Source organism: Anoplopoma fimbria, chromosome 19, assembly GCF_027596085.1.
Source record: "Anoplopoma fimbria isolate UVic2021 breed Golden Eagle Sablefish chromosome 19, Afim_UVic_2022, whole genome shotgun sequence".
Classification (NCBI taxonomy): Eukaryota; Metazoa; Chordata; class Actinopteri; order Perciformes; family Anoplopomatidae; genus Anoplopoma; species Anoplopoma fimbria.
Window position 1 is genome coordinate 18,075,981 of NC_072467.1, and position 20,748 is coordinate 18,096,728.

At 39.1% G+C, this 20,748-nt stretch overlaps 3 protein-coding genes across 5 annotated transcripts; 1 reads left to right on the forward strand and 2 right to left on the reverse strand.

Moving 5' to 3' along the window:
* Positions 1-384: 384 nt before the first annotated feature.
* Positions 385-5,935, forward strand: LOC129108180 (protein regulator of cytokinesis 1-like). 2 transcript variants are annotated; one of them, XM_054619880.1, is made up of 14 exons: positions 385-516; positions 976-1,108; positions 1,209-1,331; positions 1,425-1,658; positions 1,741-1,911; positions 2,027-2,176; positions 2,300-2,447; positions 2,546-2,682; positions 2,773-2,868; positions 3,203-3,349; positions 3,467-3,577; positions 3,708-3,815; positions 4,569-4,739; positions 5,397-5,935. In XM_054619880.1, exons 1-14 carry the CDS (start codon positions 506-508, stop codon positions 5,466-5,468), a joined length of 1,812 nt encoding a protein of 603 aa, XP_054475855.1. In that variant the 5' UTR covers positions 385-505; the 3' UTR covers positions 5,469-5,935. The 2 variants fall into 2 exon arrangements, with proteins under 2 accessions (XP_054475855.1, XP_054475854.1); XM_054619879.1 differs by lacking the exon at positions 385-516 and adding an exon at positions 622-713.
* A 1,327-nt stretch (positions 5,936-7,262) lies between these two features.
* LOC129107962 (ubiquitin-associated protein 1-like) lies at positions 7,263-9,868 on the reverse strand. Its single transcript, XM_054619579.1, has 5 exons — positions 9,746-9,868; positions 8,402-9,052; positions 8,126-8,296; positions 7,643-7,744; positions 7,263-7,553 (listed from the first exon to the last, which is right to left on the reverse strand). Exons 1-5 carry the CDS (start codon positions 9,866-9,868, stop codon positions 7,419-7,421), a joined length of 1,182 nt encoding a protein of 393 aa, XP_054475554.1. The 3' UTR covers positions 7,263-7,418.
* Positions 9,869-10,624: 756 nt separating this feature from the next.
* On the reverse strand, positions 10,625-20,612 carry clpxb (caseinolytic mitochondrial matrix peptidase chaperone subunit Xb). 2 transcript variants are annotated; one of them, XM_054619670.1, is made up of 15 exons: positions 20,311-20,612; positions 19,785-19,862; positions 18,775-18,935; positions 18,563-18,677; positions 17,039-17,193; positions 16,756-16,915; positions 15,942-15,983; positions 15,252-15,428; positions 14,940-15,104; positions 13,722-13,810; positions 13,340-13,504; positions 12,925-13,224; positions 12,464-12,556; positions 12,241-12,347; positions 10,625-12,121 (listed from the first exon to the last, which is right to left on the reverse strand). In XM_054619670.1, exons 2-15 carry the CDS (start codon positions 19,837-19,839, stop codon positions 12,031-12,033), a joined length of 1,875 nt encoding a protein of 624 aa, XP_054475645.1. In that variant the 5' UTR covers positions 19,840-19,862; positions 20,311-20,612; the 3' UTR covers positions 10,625-12,030. The 2 variants fall into 2 exon arrangements, with proteins under 2 accessions (XP_054475645.1, XP_054475646.1); XM_054619671.1 differs by lacking the exon at positions 15,942-15,983.
* Positions 20,613-20,748: the final 136 nt, after the last annotated feature.

Consider the following 20,748-nt stretch of genomic DNA (forward strand, 5'->3'; position numbering starts at 1 on the left):
GTCTTCCATTAAAGGTTGGTTCATTCAAGGTCTATTGATTTGTAGATCTTTCGCCTCTTAACATTTCTACATATAGGCCTATATTTAAGGGATTTACAATAAAGGTGAAATTAATAACAAAAGCATATTTTTTTTAAGCTTTCATAATTTGGTGCATATAATATTTTACCATCCATACATTTCATCTACATGTGATTTAAATTCGACGGATTCATTTGTTTATTCTTCCATTTGTTTCCACTATAGCAGCAGGAAACAGAAATATGCCCCGTGTACCAAAATAACGGACATTAACTTTCAAAACGGATTCTTTTCAAATGACTAAGCCCCGCCCCCAGACCGCCGACGTCATTCAAATCAGCCAATCAGAGCCCAGACGTGGTTTTGGTGCAGAATTCAAACCCTTCGAGTGGACAAGCGAGCCGGACAACCGGAGCCACACCGATGTTGATTTTTGTTTGTTAAAGGAAGATTGTTTTGTTTTTTTTAAGTTTGCGGTGACAACATGAGAGTCAGGTTAGTAAATTAGCATTTTAATGTGTTTGAGCTTCAATTGTTTACGTTGGATGATAGGCAGCTAGCGGACGTACTTCCTGATTAGCCTGATAAAGCTAGCTAGCTTTAGCCACCGTGAGCAGACGCACACAGCTCTTGTCGAGTCGAGACGTATTGTCTGTCTGTCTGCTTAATGCTGCAATGACACGTTTTGAATGGTAATTAGATGTTGTGTTAATCACTCATGCTCGATCTCGTACCCTTTTTTAGCGTTATGCTAACTCGCCGGGGAGCTAACCTAGCTAGCGTTAGCTTCCTCAGTGAATGGAACTCTATTGTGGCATCTGACGTCGACGTTAGCTCTCTGCTAAAGCTGCTAACAGAGTCTGATGCCTGACTGTTAATTACTCATTATTGTTACTGTTCACATTGGACTGGTGTTGAACCTGAGGGACTCTGAATCTCTGCTTGTCTTTGCAGTGAAGTCCACGCAGCAGAGTGCGGCGCCTACCTCAACAGAGCCCAGGTCAGGCTGCAGGATATCTGGGATGAAATCGGGATTCCAGAGGAACAGCGCGTACAGAGGACCAATGATGTTCACAAGCACATTAAAGTGAGTCTTATGTCGATTTTAGATTAGAATTCAAGTCTGGTTGTTGACCTAACAGAGCAAGCACATTGACACATATTGTTGTTTGTGTCTTATCCTGCAGGGTCTGCTGGACCTAATGATTGCAGAAGAAGAGGAGCTCAAGAAGAGATTACTGAAAAGCATACAGTTGTGTGTTAAAGAGCTTAATAATCTGTGCAGTGAGCTTCAGCTGCCCCCCTTTGAGGTACAGTCTTTTTTTCTTAATATGTGGTTGTTTTAATGAACCTGTGTGGGATTTTGCGAATGTGTTTGGACTAACTTTCTGATTTCTGCTCAGGAGGAAGATGGCTGCACCATGTTGCAGATGGAGAAGAATAGCCGCACACGTTTAGAGTTGATGAAGGAGCACAAGAGGCAAAGAATGGAAGAGCTTAAGGGCCTCATTGGCAAAGACCGTGAGCTGTGTGATATTATGTGCACTACTCCATTTTGCATTGACCAAGACTCCATCCCATCACTGAAGCAGCTTGAGACATATCATGCCTACATGGATGATCTGACCAAAGAGAAGGTGTGACTGACGTTCTGGTTTTCTTAATTACTTCGCACCTATTCTTATAAGGGTAGAAAGTTAACCTGCCTTGTCTTTACAGGAACGTCGCCATGATGAATTTGTAAGCGTCAAAAAGGAAATCGTCGTATTTATGGCTGATCTGGAGCGACACCCAGAAGCCAGCTTTGAGATGGATGTGATGTGTGAGGATGAGGAGGCATTTTGTCTGTCAAATGACAACATTGCTGCTCTGAAAGTACTTCTCAGTGAGGTAATTTTGTAATATTTGCCATTAGATGTTGGTTATTCTGACTATGATTTAAGCCTACAATATCATGTACTGTATCATATTATAATGGAGTTGTGATTTTTATGCCTCCTTCCAGTTACAAGAGCAAAAGGCTGAGAATGAGCACCGTTGTTCAGCTTACCGCTCTAAGATTCAGGAGCTGTGGGAAAGACTTAAGATTCCCCAAGAGGAGAGGGAAGACCTCTCTGAGCATATGGTCAAGTCAAATAAGAGAAACATTGAGGCAGTAAGAAATCTACCTTTTTTTATGTTTTCATTCAGATGAAGTGATTTCAGACAATGCATTGGTGTGTTGTTTGGCCGAACACTTGCATAATACGTTTTAATAATGAGCATTCTGTCTTTCCAGCTCCAGGCTGAGATCCAGCGTCTAGAGGTGCTGAAAATGCAGAGCATGAAGTCTGTCATTGAGGCCATCAGAGCTGAGATTGCTCTTTTCTGGGAAAGATGCTTCTACAGCCAAGAACAGCAGCAAGCTTTTTTCCCATATCATGATGGTAAATATTTGTTGTATAATGACAATGCCCGTACACAGAATATAAGCTGTTAATCATCACAAAGAGTGCGTTCTCAATGCATGTCATTTTTCCTCCAGATGATTTTACTGAAGATCTTCTCAACCTGCACGAGGCAGAGGTCAAGTCCCTTAAGATGTGTTACGAGGGCCACAGGGAGCTCTTTGAGGGAGTCACAAAATGGCAGGAGAACTGGACCTTGTACTTGGAACTTGACGTAAGTACTATCCTCATGAATTTAGTTGGGATGCATTTAAAACAAATGTATCCTTGTGTGGTAATGTGTGGTTGTATGTATCTATCTCAGAAAAAGGCAAATGACCCCTCAAGGTTCAACAACAGAGGTGGGAACCTTCTGAAAGAAGAGAAGCAGAGAGCTGATCTGCAGAAAAGTTTGCCTAAGGTGAGGAAATGTTTATTGAAATGTTCTGTGAGATCAGTTAATACAAAAACAGGGTTGCTAAGGGAAGATGTTAGTGGGGATTTAAAATATAAATAAAGTCAAATTTGAATTAGCATAAAACAAATGAGCTCAAGCAGACCATATGTGAGGAGTGTGGAAACAGCTATAAGGTTGTTGGTGCATTACCTATCTTGGCCAACAGATGGGGATGTTCAGACAATAACTATCTCATTCTAGTTCCTGTGCAAAATTGTAGTGTGCAAGATTTTGACAAAGAAGAGCATTTTAGAAATTTGGACTGTTCTGTAAAAATGTTGTTTCCTGTCGGTTCCAGCTGGAAAAGAGTCTTAAAGCCCAAATTGATGCCTGGGAGGAGGAGCATGGCAAAGAATTCCTCGTCAATGGACAGAAATTTCTAGAGTACGTGCAGCAGCAGTGGGATCACCACCATGCTGAAAAGGAGCAAGAGAAACTGGAGAGGGTGTGTTTTTTACTTGGATTTAAAAAAAAAAAAAAAAATACACTTTCTTTCAGTCTTGAAATTCCCTGTCTAAAAGGATTGTAAAATGAAAACATTCTTCCATTATGTGTCAATCAGCAAATGAAGAAAACAAAACAGACACAGGAGGACATGTTATATGGAACTTCAATGAGAACACCATCCAAAAGGCGGATAGCAGGGACTCCCACGCCTGGAAAAGTAAGAAAGGTAAGATGGTGCTGCAGTTTTATTAGTTTTGTTGTGTTTCGTTAGTGACACTAACTGACTGTGCCTTTTGTGGAATGAATAGATTCAAAAGTTGACCCACTGTGTATTTTTTTTTCCTCTGTCCTCTTAGCTCAATGTCACCTCAACCATCTCCACTCCGAACAGCTTCCTTAGTTCAGGCCTCAGTGGAACCATGTGCCAGTCCTCCATCCAGAAACCACCTCTGTCTGCCAGCAAGGTATATTCACATCATGTTTGTGAAGGCCTGACGATCCTTGACGGTTCGACTGCTTAGCTCTGTATCTCTGGATGGTTGCACAATAAATCCCATAATTTAAGATTTTCTTTCAAGTCAGAGTTAGGATTTCCGTAAAATAGTGTTGGTTGCACAAAACACCATTTATTCGTCTCCTGAACTTTTTCCTTAAATTGTTCTCTTAAGTATTTAAAGTTTTCTCCTTATCTCAGTCTCATACCTAAGGAACCCCTTAGTTAGTTAAACCGTTGCACACTGTCTTAACCCCATCATGGACATGTTTATGGAAATAAATTCAGAAAATAAACCCATCCCTAGAAAAGTGATAGACTCCTCAATCCTTAAGTGGAAATTATCTTAAAGTAAGCTGTGAGCCCAAATGTTCAAATTTGTATGTTGGTCAAGATGATTTTTGTTTGTACATTTCATACAGTCAAGATGACATTTTTAAAGATCCCCTGTGTTCAGCTTAATGATTAAATGTTGTGAATAAGAAAACCCATCTGTTGATTGTATAAGATACTTCCCAGTGTAAATGACACTCGATGTGGCAGCTTTGCAAGAGCATACTGTGAATGTGTGATTCAAAAAAAAATTCATAGATCAGTGCAACTATGTTTTTCCTTTTTTTTTTTTTTTTTTCTCTCATTGTGGTCCTATAATCTGAAACTAAGTCAAATGAAAAAGCTGGCAAAAAAGAAGCACATAATCATCATAATCATGGTCTTGTTGTAGGGTCTTGGCCTGCGAACCCCTGGACATGGAAAAACTCCCCGTGCACTAGACAGAAACAAGGAAAACATCTCCCATCTAAGAAACACTCCAAGTGGCACACTAAGGTCTCAGGATACTCAAGATCACACCTTCACCTTTAACCCTGTTGCTGCCTCCTATTCGGAATTTGCGGTAAATGCAGTTTTACAAATGTTATATTAGTCCCTCACCATTAAAAAGTCCAATAACATATATTGGATTACATTAGTACCATGAAGTACCACAAAAAGCAATATTCTCTCTTCAACTCCTTGGGATTATAGAGTTAACCTCCAGCATCTAGCATCACTGTTAAGATGAAACCGGAGTATCTGTTAACACCTGTTTGACCTGGACCTGTAAGTCCTAGAAAATAGATTCTGTAAATCTGAAGGAAGATTTTCCCTTTTTATTTAAATGTCTTTTGAAATATTTTTGTATTTTAGTTCTACAGTAACAATTTGGGTATTTTTCAAATGAAGCAACTGAAAAGCAGCAAAGTATGCCTTTTGCCAAGACTGCATAACGTTTGGAAACGTTTTGAAAATTCATAGTGTTTGAGCAGTGAATCAGGAGAAAAATGGTGAAAAATTTCTAATCCTTAACTGTAAAAGCTTAACATACCTGACATACCAAGGACTCAATCACTTGTTCCCTGGGCGACAGTTTAACTCCACCAAATTACGCCAAGAAATGTAAACGTTATGACAGAAAATGTTATTAGCATTTTATATTGCCATGCCACAACATATTGACTCCTTTTTAATATGAACAAAGACACTGACAGCTCATTTTCCCTTTTCTCTACAGAGGGACCTCTCGAAGGCTTCTAAATCAAATGTGAAGTCTGGACTGCTGAACTCCACTGTCGGTCATCAGTGATGGGGTCATACCGGCTGCTCCGGCGCCAGAAGTCCTCTAGCTCAGCTGTAGTTTGGTGTAGTATTCAGATAGTGGACCAGAGGGAACATTGTTAACTTCTTACAAAAAATGTAAATATTTTAGTCTATGTAAACACTTCCCGTCTCTATCAATTCTGTTTTCTGGAGACTTTATTCCAGGGATAACCCTACTACTGTTTTCTCTGCTTTATGTGTTTTTGTGGCAAGTTATTCATATTTCTATCAAGTTGCTTGTGGCTTTTTTATCAGACATTTTTTCTCTTTGGGGCACAGCTTTTTAAATGAAAATTGAACCATATCTAGATCACTACATTGTTGTAGTGCTGTAGCAGCTAGCCAATGCACAATTGTTGTATTCCTCCAGCTGGGATGACAGCTAAATTTGCTCTTCAGAGTATTTTTTTGTTTTAGATCAAGTTGTAAATAAACTTTTAAGATACCTATTTATGATCTTGTGTCATTTGTAATTGTACCTGATTTTTTCATTCTAACCCATATGGTTGAGTTACTTGCACAGGTTTTGTCTTAAAGGGAGATTTCTCCCAAAACTTAAAAGTACGTTGTTTTTTTGTCCCTTACCTGTATTACTATTTATCAATCTTAATTGTTCTGGAGATATCGGCAACATTAACCATTTACTGTGTCTTAGTACATACAACTGTTAGATTTCCCACACTGTATTGTAAGAAATCGATGCACACTACAAATGAGAAGATGTCATGGTGTTGTGAAACTACTGTCTAGTTCCTGAGCTAAATTGTTTCTGCAACAGATTTTTGACATAGGAAGGGTGTTTTTAGTATACTTTCACAAAAGTATTTTCAATATGACTACATTATTTGTTTGATTAGTGAACATCCACGGAAAGATGATTTTATGGAAATGTAATAGATACAAAAATGACAAAATCTTAACTTAGTTATTTCAGGAATGGCCCTCACGACACGTAGGGAACTACCCAAACTCTTCAATCTAATTAATTTTTTTATAGACCTTTATCTGACATGCTATACTAGAATTTTTTTGTGACATTTTATGGACTACTAGAATGACATTTCTTAACTTTTTTTCATAGCATACTATAAATTCACTATTTAAAAAAACTTGTCATTCTATACAAAAACTATTCTAAAAAAAATACTATTCTATTACTTTTCTTGCAAAAAATATTTTTTTAGTTGAATACAAGAAGATTTTTGTTACATTTGTATCAACATACTATACTATACAATAATATTTCAAAGGTTATTTTTGATGGCATACAATACTATGAGTTTTTTATGTGACATTTATCAGTGGCATACATAGTTTTTTTGGCATGCTATACTATGACATTTTTGAGTCATTTGTATGGCTTACTATTATATGGTATTATACATTTTATGGCATACTACAATTTGTTTTCTTACTTTATAGAGACTTTTTTTTATGACATTCTTTATGGCATACTACACTATGAATACATGATAAACTTTGTGGAATACTATACTATAACATTTATTTTACATTTGATTGGCACAAAACACAAAACCATAACATTTTTATGACACTATAGTGTGCCATTTTAATGACATTACATATTATAGAAAATGTTATAATATATTGTACTTTTTATTACTATGCAATAACATTTTTTATGACAAATTTATAGCATACTATACTAACGTTTTTTTGGACTCTTTTTATGACACTATTATGACATTCAAGAAGTTTTTTTAATGTCATACTATCATGACATTTTCATGATATTTTATGTTAAACCATCGGTTTAGACCATTAGTCGGAGTAAGTCAGTATCTTTTAAGTATAATGTTTTGATCACATACTGTAGTTTAGTACATACTGTATAATAACTAGATCATTTCACACACACTGTATTTTAGAAAATAATCCATTCTCCATGCAGATTATAAATGGTAAGATGTTCTGTTCAAGCCATGCGTGTCATGAGTTCTTCAAGAGCCCTCTCACGGTGATTTTCATGAACAAGCAGTACTTCTTTGATTGCATTTTGCTGGAAGCCCATCTCATTAAACTGAGTCAGAAGGCGCAGGAACTCAGCAGCCTGGAATAGAATTAAAGTAAGTGATGATCCACACTGGTGTTGCTTTTTTGTAACCTTTCGGCAAAAAACAACTGATGAGCGGTAATCACCTTGCTTTCGCAGTTCTGAAACATCTCCAAGGCCTCCTCCACTTGAGCTTCATCATAACCCAGCTTACACAGACGATCACTGGCTACCAGGTATTTTAGAATCTGTTGATAAAGGGACAAATAATTAAATACAGGTTTGATAGTTTATTCAATTGTGTGAGTTTTTGATTTTACAATTATCAAGCAAGGGTAAGACAAACGTGTTTTATTTATGCATTATCAGGGTTTATAAACCATTAAAGATGTATGGATTGAAGTAATGATCTCAAAGAATTTTCACTTTCATTCTATTGTGCGACTATCGCTGAATGAGGTAAAACGGTGATTGAGCAGATGACACACTTTACAGTATTACAAATTGGTGAAAATCTAAAGTTACGAAACTGTTTGGATCTTTGGAATGAGAGCCAAAAAAACCACACCTGCAATTAGCGCTAATTTTGAGATTTAACTTTACTATCAATATCTGAGAATGGTGCCTACCTTCTCTGGGCTGTGATAGCCTGTCTTTTGCAGAGCAAGAATAGCTGTGCGTAAAGGGTATCCCTTCTCTGTGATGGTTTCAAGTAGCTCCCTCTCTTCCTGGCTGAGTGCTGACATCAACTCTACTGCTGTGTCAAAGAAAACCCCACGAGAGCCACCGGTCCTCAGTATCTGGTGACAAGGGAAGAACAGATCAAAATAGTGTTTTATGGAACAGAAGTAAGAAGAAAAGAAATGATACCTATTTTTCTCAGAGGCACTAACAGAAAAAAATACCTTCTGTCTGTAGTTTTCCACAACGGGGCCTGCAGAGGAGGGTCGTTGCTGCTGCAGCCTGGTTGGAGAGAGAGAGGCGTGTGTGTTCTGGGAGTACTTTCTGCCCATAGAGACCTGTGAACGCTGCCTCTTTTTTCCGTTCTTCTGCCCACGGGCGAGGGGGCTGGCTTGCTGCGACCTGTGCTGCTCCAGTGCTCGCAAAGGTTGTCTGCTGTCTTGAAGAGAAGGTAAAGAGCTTCTGTGGCCCTGAGGTGAGGCAGGCTTACAGTGGTGAGTGGAAGGACCAAGGTGCATGTCTTTGACTCTGGAGAGTTGGTCTTTGGGTGCAGCGCTCCGGGGCCGCTCTCTGCTCTTGATGGAGCGAGGCGCATTTTCAGTAGAGGAGGCTTCATTATCTTCATGGAAACCATCTTCATCCTCAGAGTCAGAGATAAAGAACCTGACGGTGCGATAGTGCAGCCAGCGAGTGTCTGCAGAGTTCAGGCTTTGACTGCGGGGCCGGGACCTCGGGGACCATATGTCGCTGGTCCTGCGATTGGCCTTCTTGCTGACCTGAGGGCTGCTGAACATCAGCCAGTAGGGGGGGCAGGATGGCGCCTGACAGACTGGCTGTTGCCCAGTTAAGATCCATTTCTCCAGGTTGAAGCCATACTGTGGTAAAAACAAACAAAACATGTTTTTCAGCAAAACATTTTTTACACAGCAGACTTTGTCTTGTCATAGCAGGAAAGTGCAGGTGTTTATGGTAACATTCACAAGAGCTAGATTATATTTAAGTGCCCCAGTAAGGGACATGTAATGCTATTTATCAATCTAGATTGTTTTCGTGTGAGTTGCCTAGTTTTGGAGATATCAGCTGTAAAGATCTCTGCCTTTTCTCGAATATGAAAGGACTATATGGAACTCAGCTTGCGGTGCTTGAAGCACCAAAGAAATACATTTGAAAAACTATACAGCAATGTCTCTTCCCACTACATTCCCACCAAAATAATATAGATTGATAAAGAGCACTTCAGGTTAGAGGTAAAATATGTATTTTTGTTTTTTGGACTAAACTGTCCCTTTGAATATAAGCTGCTATACATATTGATTTTTCTTTTCTGGGCTGTGAAAAATGTGATGTAGTTGCATATAGCAGTGGCACTCCAACAGGAATAGTATTAGGAATAAATGTTTCTAAAAAAACATGTACTACATATTCCCAACAAATTAACAGATGAATAACTACGAGAAGAAAACTGAAAGCCATCGAGTCAAACAGATCCCTGCTACTGAATTGATCCCAGAAAAGACATTAAACGTGTGAATGTGATAAAAATGTGAATGGTCACTTGGATGTGTGACCTCTGTGTCTCGTAGTATCCGATGGCTGTCTGGTAAAGTGATGTCTGGAGCCATCACAAGCTGCACTTCCTCCTCAATTGGACCCAGTAGGCTCTGAAATGGGACATCCTCCAAAGTGTTCATATTCACCAACAAATAACCTGCATCAGAAGAAACAAAAAGAGTTCATGAGTTATAAGTTATCAATACAGAACTTCATCGTAGTTGTAATGATACTTACCGTCGTCAGGTGTTCTCTTAGGTTCACAGCCCTCTGAAGCATTGACGGGTGTTTGGAGTAAATGACGAACACAAAGATGATGTACGTGATAAGCCTCTTCATCGCTAAGCCTCTGACATCATCTGAGGTGTTGTTTACCAATACTACCCCACAGACACCCATTATAATCCTACCTGCACAGGTTCAGTATGAAGAATGGAGTATTGAAATATATATCAGTTATACCAAAAATATTCAAAATAAGCACTAATAATAAATATATTTATAATTATTTTATGCTTTGCTATTACTACATTTAAACCGAAATATGTTGTCTTTTATTGTCAATCTTTTCCTATTTCCTTTCCAAATTCAAAGACACGTTTCAGACAGTGTGACTTAATTCAATCTGGAGTTGGAAAGGGATTAGGATTAGTTGAGGTATTGTGAAACAAAGAACGGAACAATACTTTTGAGAGATTAGCCGATTACATAGAGGTGACAGCGTAACAGGGTGGAACAACACTGTGATGTGTATGAAATTAATTTCCTTTTTCATTCATTTATGTGTTAAGAATACCTGAGAAATATTTTGTCAAACTGATTTTGGTAACCTAATCCATTTAAAGTGTACGTTCTGTTGACAAGTTTAAAAGGTAAAGAATAATTAAAATTCTGTACAGAGATTTACATTTTATTTATATATTTTCAACAATCACAAATAACTTCAGATTCACAAACTGGGGGAGGTTACAGGTTCTGTAACAGATCTTCTGTAGCAGTATTTAAACTAAACTGAAAAAAAAGGAAACTTAAAAGCAAAGAGAGAAAAGATCTAGTTTAATCTCGTGTTATAGCACAAACAGCATTTTAAAGAGTACAGCAGCGTGGTTCAGTTCAGTCGGAGAGCATTTAGGCTTAATTAGAGATGTGTGTATTGAGATACCATTGAGTAACAGGATTTAACATCACTAACACTGAGGTGGGTTTCCAACGCTGGGGTACGTACAATGAAAATAAAAATACCTGCGCTGTTCTTAGGGGTGTCTGACAAAGCAGGTTAAGAGTGGCATCCAGCCAACTGTGAAAGAGATTATCTGTCCAATTATGATTTGAATCACGATAATGAAGCTTGAATATCAAATTTAAAAATATGATTCAGTCATGTACAGATGTTGGAGAATATCTACTACAAAACAAAATATCAGAGGATACTTCTTTAACGCTTCAAAGTTACCTGGCAACCTGCTAATCCTGCTTTGAGAGACAGCCTTGTGATCCAGTCCTGTGATAATCGGGTCGGTAGGTGAACACAGATACATTCCGTAAATGGAGGGCTACAAGTGGAAGCAAAACACTGAAAAATAACCATTCTGGCTGTTTAAAAGGTCACCATTTGTTTAACACCTGTTTGTTTAGTTCGCTGGTGCGTTACACTTCACTATGTGTTCTCCTAATAAGAGGTCATGTCATACAAATTGCTTACAAATGCCATCTAAGCAGCGTACCAGTTATGTTGGGAGCACCATTATTAAAATGGTGGTAAAGAAGAAAAACATCAAAATATTGATGTGCTCATGGAATATGATGCCCTTGTGATAGAAAGGCATTACTTTACATGTTTTCATCACATCTACACTTACTCAGCTCCACTTCTTTTCAAGTGTACAGTATGATCCCATTATTTCCATTTGCTTCCCTTGCCATTACAGCCCATCACCACAAAAAGAGAAAACAAATAAACTAGCTAGAAATCCTTTCTTGAATAAAATTGCGTTATCTTTATATAGATAAAAATGTTAACAATCCCCAGAGATTGAAATATTTTATAAAGGTCCACCCTTCGAGTGCACCGCTAGAGAATTACCATCTGATGCATGGGACCAAAGTTTGTTACTCTCTCTTAACTTGTTCATCAGGAAAACACTCTTCAGTGAAAACCAGCAGACTTAATTATTACCTCTACTATAGTGTCCACAGCTTGTTTGTCAGAGGCTAGAGTCAAATCCAGAGTTGGTATCAAAACGGTTCATAATGATCTAATGATTTCATAGACTGTCTTTAGGTGAAATGAGTGACGTGTGGTTCAGTTGTTAGCAACGTCCGCCTGCCGAGGCCAGTTCTCCTCCTCAACGCCTGAGTCGTCTTCCTCTTCTGCAGACTCCTTGGCTGGGGCTCTGAAAATCAAATGGAAACTCCAGTTCAGGTTTCAAACACAACAACGTTTGAGACTCTGAGCTGGGCTTAAGGTATCTGATCACTAATATAACACAATTGTAGCACTGTAGATACTGACCTGATGTATCTCGGTTGGGATTTTCCTTGGACAATATCTTTGTTCAGCTCAACAGCCATGATGTCAGAGTGTGGCACCTCAAACATGGGCTCTAGAAGGAGCTTTTCCTATAACAAAAAATAAATAAAAATATGAGGACATGTTTAATTATTGTGCTACATCAAGACAAAATTAAAGTATGATAGGCATGGCTAAAAAAAAGAAGAAAAAAGAAAACACATACCATGATGGATCTGAGCCCACGAGCTCCAGTTTTTCTCTCCAGAGCCATCCTTGCTATGGCCTGCAAGGCATCTGGAGTCACATTGAGTTCACACTGAGACAAAACACATAGAAGATTAATTTGAATTCTGAAAAATCCAACACATACAGATAACATGTCCTCTTCCTGTAGGTCTGATACAACAAAAAAGGGGTTGCCTTTCAGGTACCAGTGGGACAATAAACTATGTAAAGGTTGAAATACTGTGCTGATTTTATGTTACAAAGTAATCTACCAGGAATGTGCCCTTGCAGGGATTTGACTAGATAACACTGCTTTGCGTTGTGGCAACAGCTGAGCCAGAGCCCCCTCGTCAGAACCCCCACTGAGCAGTGGTCTCATTCAAATGAATGAGGGGGCTTCTGCCAGTTTGAACACGGCTTAACACTGTTCTGTAGTAGCCCATATATGAGAGTCCTCACTTTGTCCATGCTGAACAGAGCCTGGTACTGGGGCACCACAGCGTTGCGTGGTTCGGTCAAGATCCGGACTAGCGTTTCTTCATCCAGGCTGTGCAGAGGCACGACCACAGGAAGACGACCCACAAACTCTGGGATCATTCCGAACTCGATCAGGTCCCTGGCCTCGACGTGCTTCAGCAGCCGGTCCTTCTCCTCGATCTCTGCAATTGTGTCCGAGACACCGCTAGTGTTGGCCAAGTCTGCGGCAGCCGCTGCACGCCGCCCTTTCCCCATGTTGGAGGGAGTTCCAAAACCTAAATACTGAAGAGTCACGAAACAGGAGGGAGGATCACATTAGAGGCAGGAATTAAGACAAACAATAATGTAGACTAAATGTCTGATGACAGTTGGTGCATATGATCCGTGTTAAATTTACCTTTTCATTCTTTCTTCTGCTGATGATTCTGTCGAGTCCATTGAAAGCACCAGAAGCAACAAACAGAATGTTTGTTGTGTCCACCTGCACCGTCTCTCCTCTCAGTTTCCTGGAGTTTTTCTCAGGAACATTGACGATTGTGCCCTCCAAGAGTTTAAGCAAGCCCTGGCAGAGAGGAAAAGGAAAGAAATGTTAATAACACAAGTTTAGGTCAACCAATATAGGACAGGGAAAAACAACAGTAAACCAGTTGCAGTAAATAAGTGAAAACTGCTGCTTTATTTCTTAATCCTGATTCAACCCCCAATTTTATTCTGAGATTAGAGTCTATAAACAAACCGCACTAAGGTTTTATTTAGTGCAACTCAGGTTGAATACTGACCTGCTGGACTCCTTCTCCTCCTACATCTCTCAGCTGATGGATTCCAGGCACACTGCCAATCTTATCAACCTCATCCAGAAACACAATACCTGCACAGGAAATACAAAAGGAGAAGGCATGACAGCTTAAGTTTCACTTCCCACAATAACATGAGACAGTCCCCGTCTCTAATAAACGATTTGCACGTAAATGTATACAATGTTTACTTCAGATTTTAGCTTACAAAATACTAAACATAATTCACTTTTAATCATTTCAAAAAGATTCAAATGTAAAAAAAACACGTCGAGTCTCATCAGTTGTAGAGCAGCAGTAAGTCCTCCCCTGTAAAAAGGGAAACTGATGTTTACTGTTGTTAATCCTAGATTTTGTTTTTCCCCTTCTGCTAACAAACCCAACAAGATCTAGCTAATAACACATTCTTTACCCATGTAAGGAAAGAAAGTTAAAAATGTGATATAAAGTGCTCATTTAAACAGACTGTAAGTCATAACTGATGTAAAAGTAAACAGGATTTAATCTTTACATGGGTCTCACCGAGTGGTTTTTCAACAAGGTTTCCATGGCCCTGTTTTATAGAGTGAATATTACATCAGCAGCATCTTTTCTCACCGTTTCATGGTGTTTACACTGACTGAATGAGTGTGGGGCTGGTCTTAAACTCAACATTTGTGCCTTTTTATTTACATCTGAATTGTTTGTGTTTTCTAATCATCGCTCTCATCCCCATCTTTTTAATATCATCAGTAAACAAACTTGTTTTTAATCATCAGTACTTTGTGTGTGTGCCATTTTCAGAATGCACGTGTAAAAAGATGTGAAAAAAAGCAAGTACACCACTCTTTGAATATTACCTTGCAGAACATGATGGTGCTGGTCTACCACTGCCTCGATCGGTTAGTTTTTGTGTGTTCTTGTGTGACTTTGATGAATCAATTAAGCGTTGAAGGATATAACAGCTTCAGTTCCCTGTCGTAAAGGACTGTCTGATGGCACACTGAAACTCATATTGATTTTCCTTGGTGAACCTTTCTTTTAGGTGGTTAAAATACGTTTTGCCCCCGTCCACAGCAGTGCATTGCTTTACTACTGTTCCTGTACTCCTGTCTGTTTCTCCAAACTGGGTGCGTGCTGACCGCCATCTACAGTAGGTTACATACACTGACTATAGATAGGTACCTTTTAAAGTATCCCCTTAAAGTTAGTCGCTGTGCCCACCTTGTTGTGCTTTATCCACGGAATAGTTGGCATCTTGCAGCAGTTTGGCAATAACTGACTCGATGTCTTCTCCCACGTATCCAGCTTGAGTTAGTGTTGTGCAATCGCATATTGCAAAAGGAACATCCAAACAACGTGCCAGTGTCTGCGCTAACAATGTTTTTCCTGTGAAAAATGAGAAAAATCATGATCAAATTTCTTTCGACAAGACCGTTTCATATTTACAAATAAACTGCCTATTCAGTGGTGTAAATCTTAATGAGCGTCACTGTGCAATATTACAATTTAGGACAATGTTGTCACATAACAAACCTGAGCCAGTTGGACCTAGAAGAATGATGTTGCTCTTCTCCAGCTTAATTTCGGTGTGTGTGGAGTCCAGGACCTCCCCGCCCCTCTTCTCCTGAGGAGCTTGCTGGCTCGCTTGTTGCTGCATCGAAGCTCCCAGAGCATTTCCGTGAGGACTGATCCCTGCGATCTGCAGCAGTTCTGCAACAACAAGAAAAGACACAGGGGCTAGCGTTGTGACTTACAAGTATGAATAGTTAATTAATATTTCACAAATCACTATAAAGACAGAATTATTTCTATTTGAACTGCTTCACACTTTACACCAGCCATGTAATGATGGTGTTTGCATCAAACTGTGCATAGAAACATTTATTTGTGCAGGCTAAAAATATGCGTGCCCCAAGTGAGGAGGGCTGGACAGGAAATTGCAAAATAGATGTTAATGTGGGTCAACTTATCTTATATTATCCGGTCAGTCAAAGATTAACAAGCATATATTAGTGCTTCCGTTTCTTAGCTAATTTGTATGCATGGTAAAAGATGCATTTCAAACAACAAAGCTCTGAGGAGCCACAGCTGTCTATTTGTCCATCTGTACATTTTGGCATTTGTGCAACTCATGAAATTAAAGACAGAAATTGCAGTTTAAGTGTTGTGATTCTTTTAAGTGGCCTCTGACAAAGACAACAGTAAGGAGGACCAATCACTTACTTGTGAACCTGTACTCATCCTCTCGTCTTCTCATCTCTAGTTCTACAAGAAGAGGATGAAAGTATCCAAATCAATATAATCATTTATCATTACCATTATGACATTATCTCTACAGTCCTGAAAAAACATCTATACAATTGTTAAATAGTTATTGAACAAATGCCAAATAAAACAGATTATGATTAAAGACAAGTTGTAAAAGGCCACAGCTGCAACCTCTTATCAGTTATTTGTGTAGATTTTATGAGTAAATGACTCGATGACTTGATTATGTAACATCTTGATGTGTAAAACATAAAAGCTATTGTGCCCAAAATACAGTGCTTTAATGTGACAAACCTAAAAAATAGAAATCGCAAATTCATTTGTTTTTCAGCACTCGCATGTAAACAAAAAGTTACGTAAATTATTAATTAATACTACTACTGTTATCTTGCATAACTGCATCCCTTGTTTGTTTACTTTATCAGTAGCTTAATGAAAACAGTTTTGTTTTTAGATATGTTTTTTTATTTCCATAGTTAAGTTTAAGTTTGAAATAGTGTTTTAAAAAAATAGTGTTTGATCATTCCGAAAATCAGTTTCAAAACCAAACGGTGGTATATACAGTAATTCTTCAATTTTAAATTATAGTTCCCGGCGCATTCCATTCCACCTCACTCGCTCTCCCCATACTTCCTGTCTGTCTCTGCCCAGAAGTAGGTCAAAGCTCAGCACTATATGAGTCAAACACATAAGATACCGAGCATTGACCTTTTTTTCCACCAATAAGCAGCAGAATGAAGCAAAATTTATAGACAACAGTAATACTGACCACGAGGTGTTAGAGAAGGCTGTTTTTCCACCTCCACCTGCTGTCGACTACCAGCAGGGATGTTGTTGTAGATGCGCTTGTAGTGATTGTACACTGCGACTGCTAACACCTTTTTTGCATAGGACTGGCCAACAACGTACTTGTCGAGGTAAGCATATATCTGGAGAAAACAACAATTTAGACTTCATAACAGGATAATAGACTGAGTATTACAACAGGATGTGTAGCATTTTAATAATAATCCTTTAAAAGCATATTCTGACTTCCTGCTTCAATTTCTCACCTTCTTAGGAGGAGGGGGAGGTTTCTGTGAAAATGCCAGTTTCACTGCCTCCGCAGCAGATTCTGGCTCTTTGTTTAGCCCCTTCTTAGAGTCCGTTTCAGACAGTACCACGAAGAAGTGATGACATTTCTCACATTTGACGAATCGTGTTGATGCTACAAAAGAATCACACACACAAGACATAGAAACATTTCACAACCTGGTTGAAAGAAATGCTTGAGACATTCAACATTTTTTCAAGGTTGCAGATCATTAAACTGACTCATATTCATATCAAATGTAACTGTTTAGATAAAAACGGGTGGCTAATAGTGCTGATGTGGAGAAAGGAGAAATGGTCGTAAATTGTCTGCTGCTGGTCCTCACCTACAAGGAAACTTGTTGAATTATCTACATGATGCAACAGGATAAATGTGGAAAACAAATTGCTGTTACACAATTGACCTAACATTGCCTCTTGTACGTTTGTTTTCAACACATTTAAATGCATTCTCTTTTTACAATGAGCTTCAATTTGACACCTATGGATTGAAGTTTCTCTACGTAATAATGTTCTGCTTAGTCTGTCAATCTTCTTTATTATTCATTGGACAGTACTCTGTATAAAAAGTTTCTTTCAACTTCCAACTTGTCTTTGTGGTCTACCAAAGAACATGATGGACATTCCTTTAAACAGCATATGAATGGTACAGCACAAACCTCCTCCTACAGTTTTTCCCAGACAATGTAAAAGCAAGCAAGTAATAAGTAATAGGGAGTTAAAAAAAAGAAAGGTTGAGTGTTTTTTTTTCTCATAGCGAGTGGTTGACAGTCACAGACAGTGGTAGACGGAGACCTGGTTGATCACTGACAAAAGTTTACAATGTCATAAAGTTACAAAACAAACCAGTGCAGGCATATAAACTCACACAGTTGATGTTGCAACACTAAGCCGAAAATGCTCATTTGACAACAATGAAACCTATCCCTCAGTGTTTACTTGCAGGACTTTATTTTGACAAACTGTGCAAGGAAATTGCTGATGGAGGTTGTTTGTGGTGTACCATTTATATGCTGTGTGTTTATAGCGATTTAAGTCCACCACTACAGTTTGTACCACAGCAAAATGTGAAAGCTGGTGCAATGCTTTGTTTGACAAAACAAAAACACACATTTCAACACCCAATTGTGGGATTTTTTTTAATTTTTTTCTATCCCCATGGCTACACTTTCCTCTCTGTTTCTTTTATTTTTTTAAAAGATTTAAACCACATTTCTTTTACCACCAATAATGCCAGATATTCCCTGTATGATGACTTGTTTACATAATCATAGAAGAACCTCTCGTTACCGGTCCTCTACATTTTTCGTTTTGTTTCTTTAGTGAGTATTTTCTTGTGCAAACTCAACAAAACATTGATGACATATTCCTGTCTTTTCACACCTACTCCTCTTGATTTTAGATTTCTACATAAACTTTGGGCCTAAAATGCACATCATATGTGTTGGTAAATCTGGTTGTCCAATATTAAGAAGTTTACTCACATACAAAGGTCTCTACATGTGTGCAGGGATCTCCACATTTAGGGCAGCGTAGCTGGCTTCCCCCTTTGCCTGATCCTCCCGAGCCAGAGAGTCTCTTCCCCTCACTGATGCTTTTCTGTGTAAAAACAACAACGTAAATCACATTACTACCATCTCTTCCATTCATACCATGGAAGAGAGCTACAAATGAGATTCCTCCTCCAAGAGATTACCTTTCCACCATCACTTCCACTGTCCTTCGTTGTCCCATCTTTAGCAGCATAGCAGACAGCAGCCTCTGAAAACGACCTCACCCGTATCCGGGGAGGTAAATGAGTTTCCCGAGATCCCTGACGACTCAGAGAAAACAACTGGATCCGGGAGCAGGACAATCCTGAAAACACAACAGCAACATTCCTTTTGATTCAAAAAAAAACATTGTCTTTAGTTAACATACATTTTAAATGAATGACAATGATCATGGCATTTTAAATTATTTGACTACCTCTACAACACATATTACCCAACTGCTCCTATTTGTCATGTAACTAGAGCTGAAAGAAGCCGTTGAACAATCAATTTGCAAATCAATAGAAAATCATATTATCACTCTTTTTTAGGGGGTTAAAATACCAAACATTTCGTAGTTCCAGCTTCTCCAACATTATCATTTGCCTGTTTTCCTTTGTCATATACAGTAGGTGAGTAAACAGAATATCTTTGGGCTTTGTTGGTAGGACATAAAGATTTAAACTTTGGCTCAGACAAACTGTGATGGCCCTTTTTTTCTAATAGTTTTACACTTGAAAAACTTTTAAATTAATCAAGTTAAATAACTTAATTAGTTCACAACACATAAGATTATCAGTTTACCACACAGTATGTTATCTAGAGCAACGAGTCCATAGTAGTTATATGTGCTGTCGCTGAACATTTTTGAATTACGCAAGTGTGAAGGGCTCTGGTTGACGTAACAAGCATGCTAAGCTAATGCTACACAACAATATTTTGTATTATAATTTATGCATCATCACTAAAGCTAAATCACAGCTGTGCAACTCTACACAAAGCTGGATGATGCAGGTTAACGACTCACTAAGTCACAGCTTTCCTACAGCTACTTTCGCGTTACGTGACGGGCGAACAGCTGTCCGAGTTCGCTGCAGAACTTCGTCCACGAACAATGTTCGCTCAATGTCGTGCCGCTGGTATACTGCGTGTCTCTATCCCGTCTCCTGCTTACCTCTGTGGGCAGTGTTGAGGAACAACCGGGCAGCCGAGGTGCACGGACAGGACATCACTCCTCGTGTGTCTCAGTACCCTGAAAAATGAGCATAAGGTCAACACGGTGTCATAACGTCGACGTCACTGTTAGCATTAGCAGGTCATGTGTATTCGCGAAGTTGGCCATGCGAGTTCTGCTCACAGAACGCAGTGTTGTTTAAAACATCTGGGTTTAATTCATTCATTTAAATCACCTCCTGCTATCCAAGGGAGAAATAAACAACATAGCTGGTTTGGTTACATAAATAAGTAGCTGCTTAGGTAGGCCCAAACCATAACGACCTGACGTTTCAAACACCACCCCCCACTGGCAGGAAGACAGCCAATGTTGCGCAGTGCTTAAAGTGCAGCACACTTTAACATTTAGAACGTTGAGTTAGCATTTAGAACGTTGAGTTAGCATTTAGAACGTCGCGTTAGCAGCCAAGCTAACGCGACGTTCTAAATGAGCGTTCTGATTCTAAATCTCGTTTAACGCTACTCACGGGGCTTCGGTGAAACCAGTCGCGTCTTGACCGCCCCTCTGGAGAAAAACACAAATATGCAATGTCACTGCTGTTAACGCGGTCTAGTTTGGGTCGAGCACCCTCAGTGTGTCGTAATAGTGTCACAGCTGACACTATTGCTTCTCTAGGCCGATGTTTCCCAGGTGGGACGCGACCCAAAGTGATGTAACGCTGTTATGCACTTGGTCCGTAACCCCGGCTAGCTGCTAGCTGCTAACTAGCCTTCTCGCTGGGTTACAGTACGTCTGGTGCGTTCACGTTCTCCTCGTAATGTACGGGAGTGTGTGTGCTACGTTTGGGTGATCCTCGTAAATGTGTAACGCGGTCCTTAACTGAGGATTCGCAGTATTTTAAGGCCGCAAAAACAATAAACAGTACTGTCATATGCATATAATAAATAATATGTTTATTTATAAA

Excerpts from the sequence above, each read along its gene's own strand:
- LOC129108180 (XM_054619879.1), top strand. Across the intron at positions 2,177-2,299 it reads ATAAGAGAAACATTGAGGCA|CTCCAGGCTGAGATCCAGCG; the intron begins GTAAGAAATCTA and ends CTGTCTTTCCAG. Across the intron at positions 2,869-3,202 it reads TGCAGAAAAGTTTGCCTAAG|CTGGAAAAGAGTCTTAAAGC; the intron begins GTGAGGAAATGT and ends TGTCGGTTCCAG.
- LOC129107962 (XM_054619579.1), bottom strand. The coding sequence starts at position 9,868 with ATGAACACTTTGGAGGATGTCCCATTTCAGAGCCTACTGGGTCCAATT. Across the intron at positions 7,745-8,125 it reads GCTATCACAGCCCAGAGAAG|ATTCTAAAATACCTGGTAGC; the intron begins GTAGGCACCATT and ends CTTTATCAACAG. Across the intron at positions 7,554-7,642 it reads TTCAGAACTGCGAAAGCAAG|GCTGCTGAGTTCCTGCGCCT; the intron begins GTGATTACCGCT and ends ATTCTATTCCAG.
- clpxb (XM_054619670.1), bottom strand. The coding sequence starts at position 19,839 with ATGTCCTGTCCGTGCACCTCGGCTGCCCGGTTGTTCCTCAACACTGCC. Across the intron at positions 18,936-19,784 it reads CCTCAACACTGCCCACAGAG|GATTGTCCTGCTCCCGGATC; the intron begins GTAAGCAGGAGA and ends TTGTGTTTTCAG. Across the intron at positions 18,678-18,774 it reads GTGGAAGTGATGGTGGAAAG|AAAAGCATCAGTGAGGGGAA; the intron begins GTAATCTCTTGG and ends GTTTTTACACAG.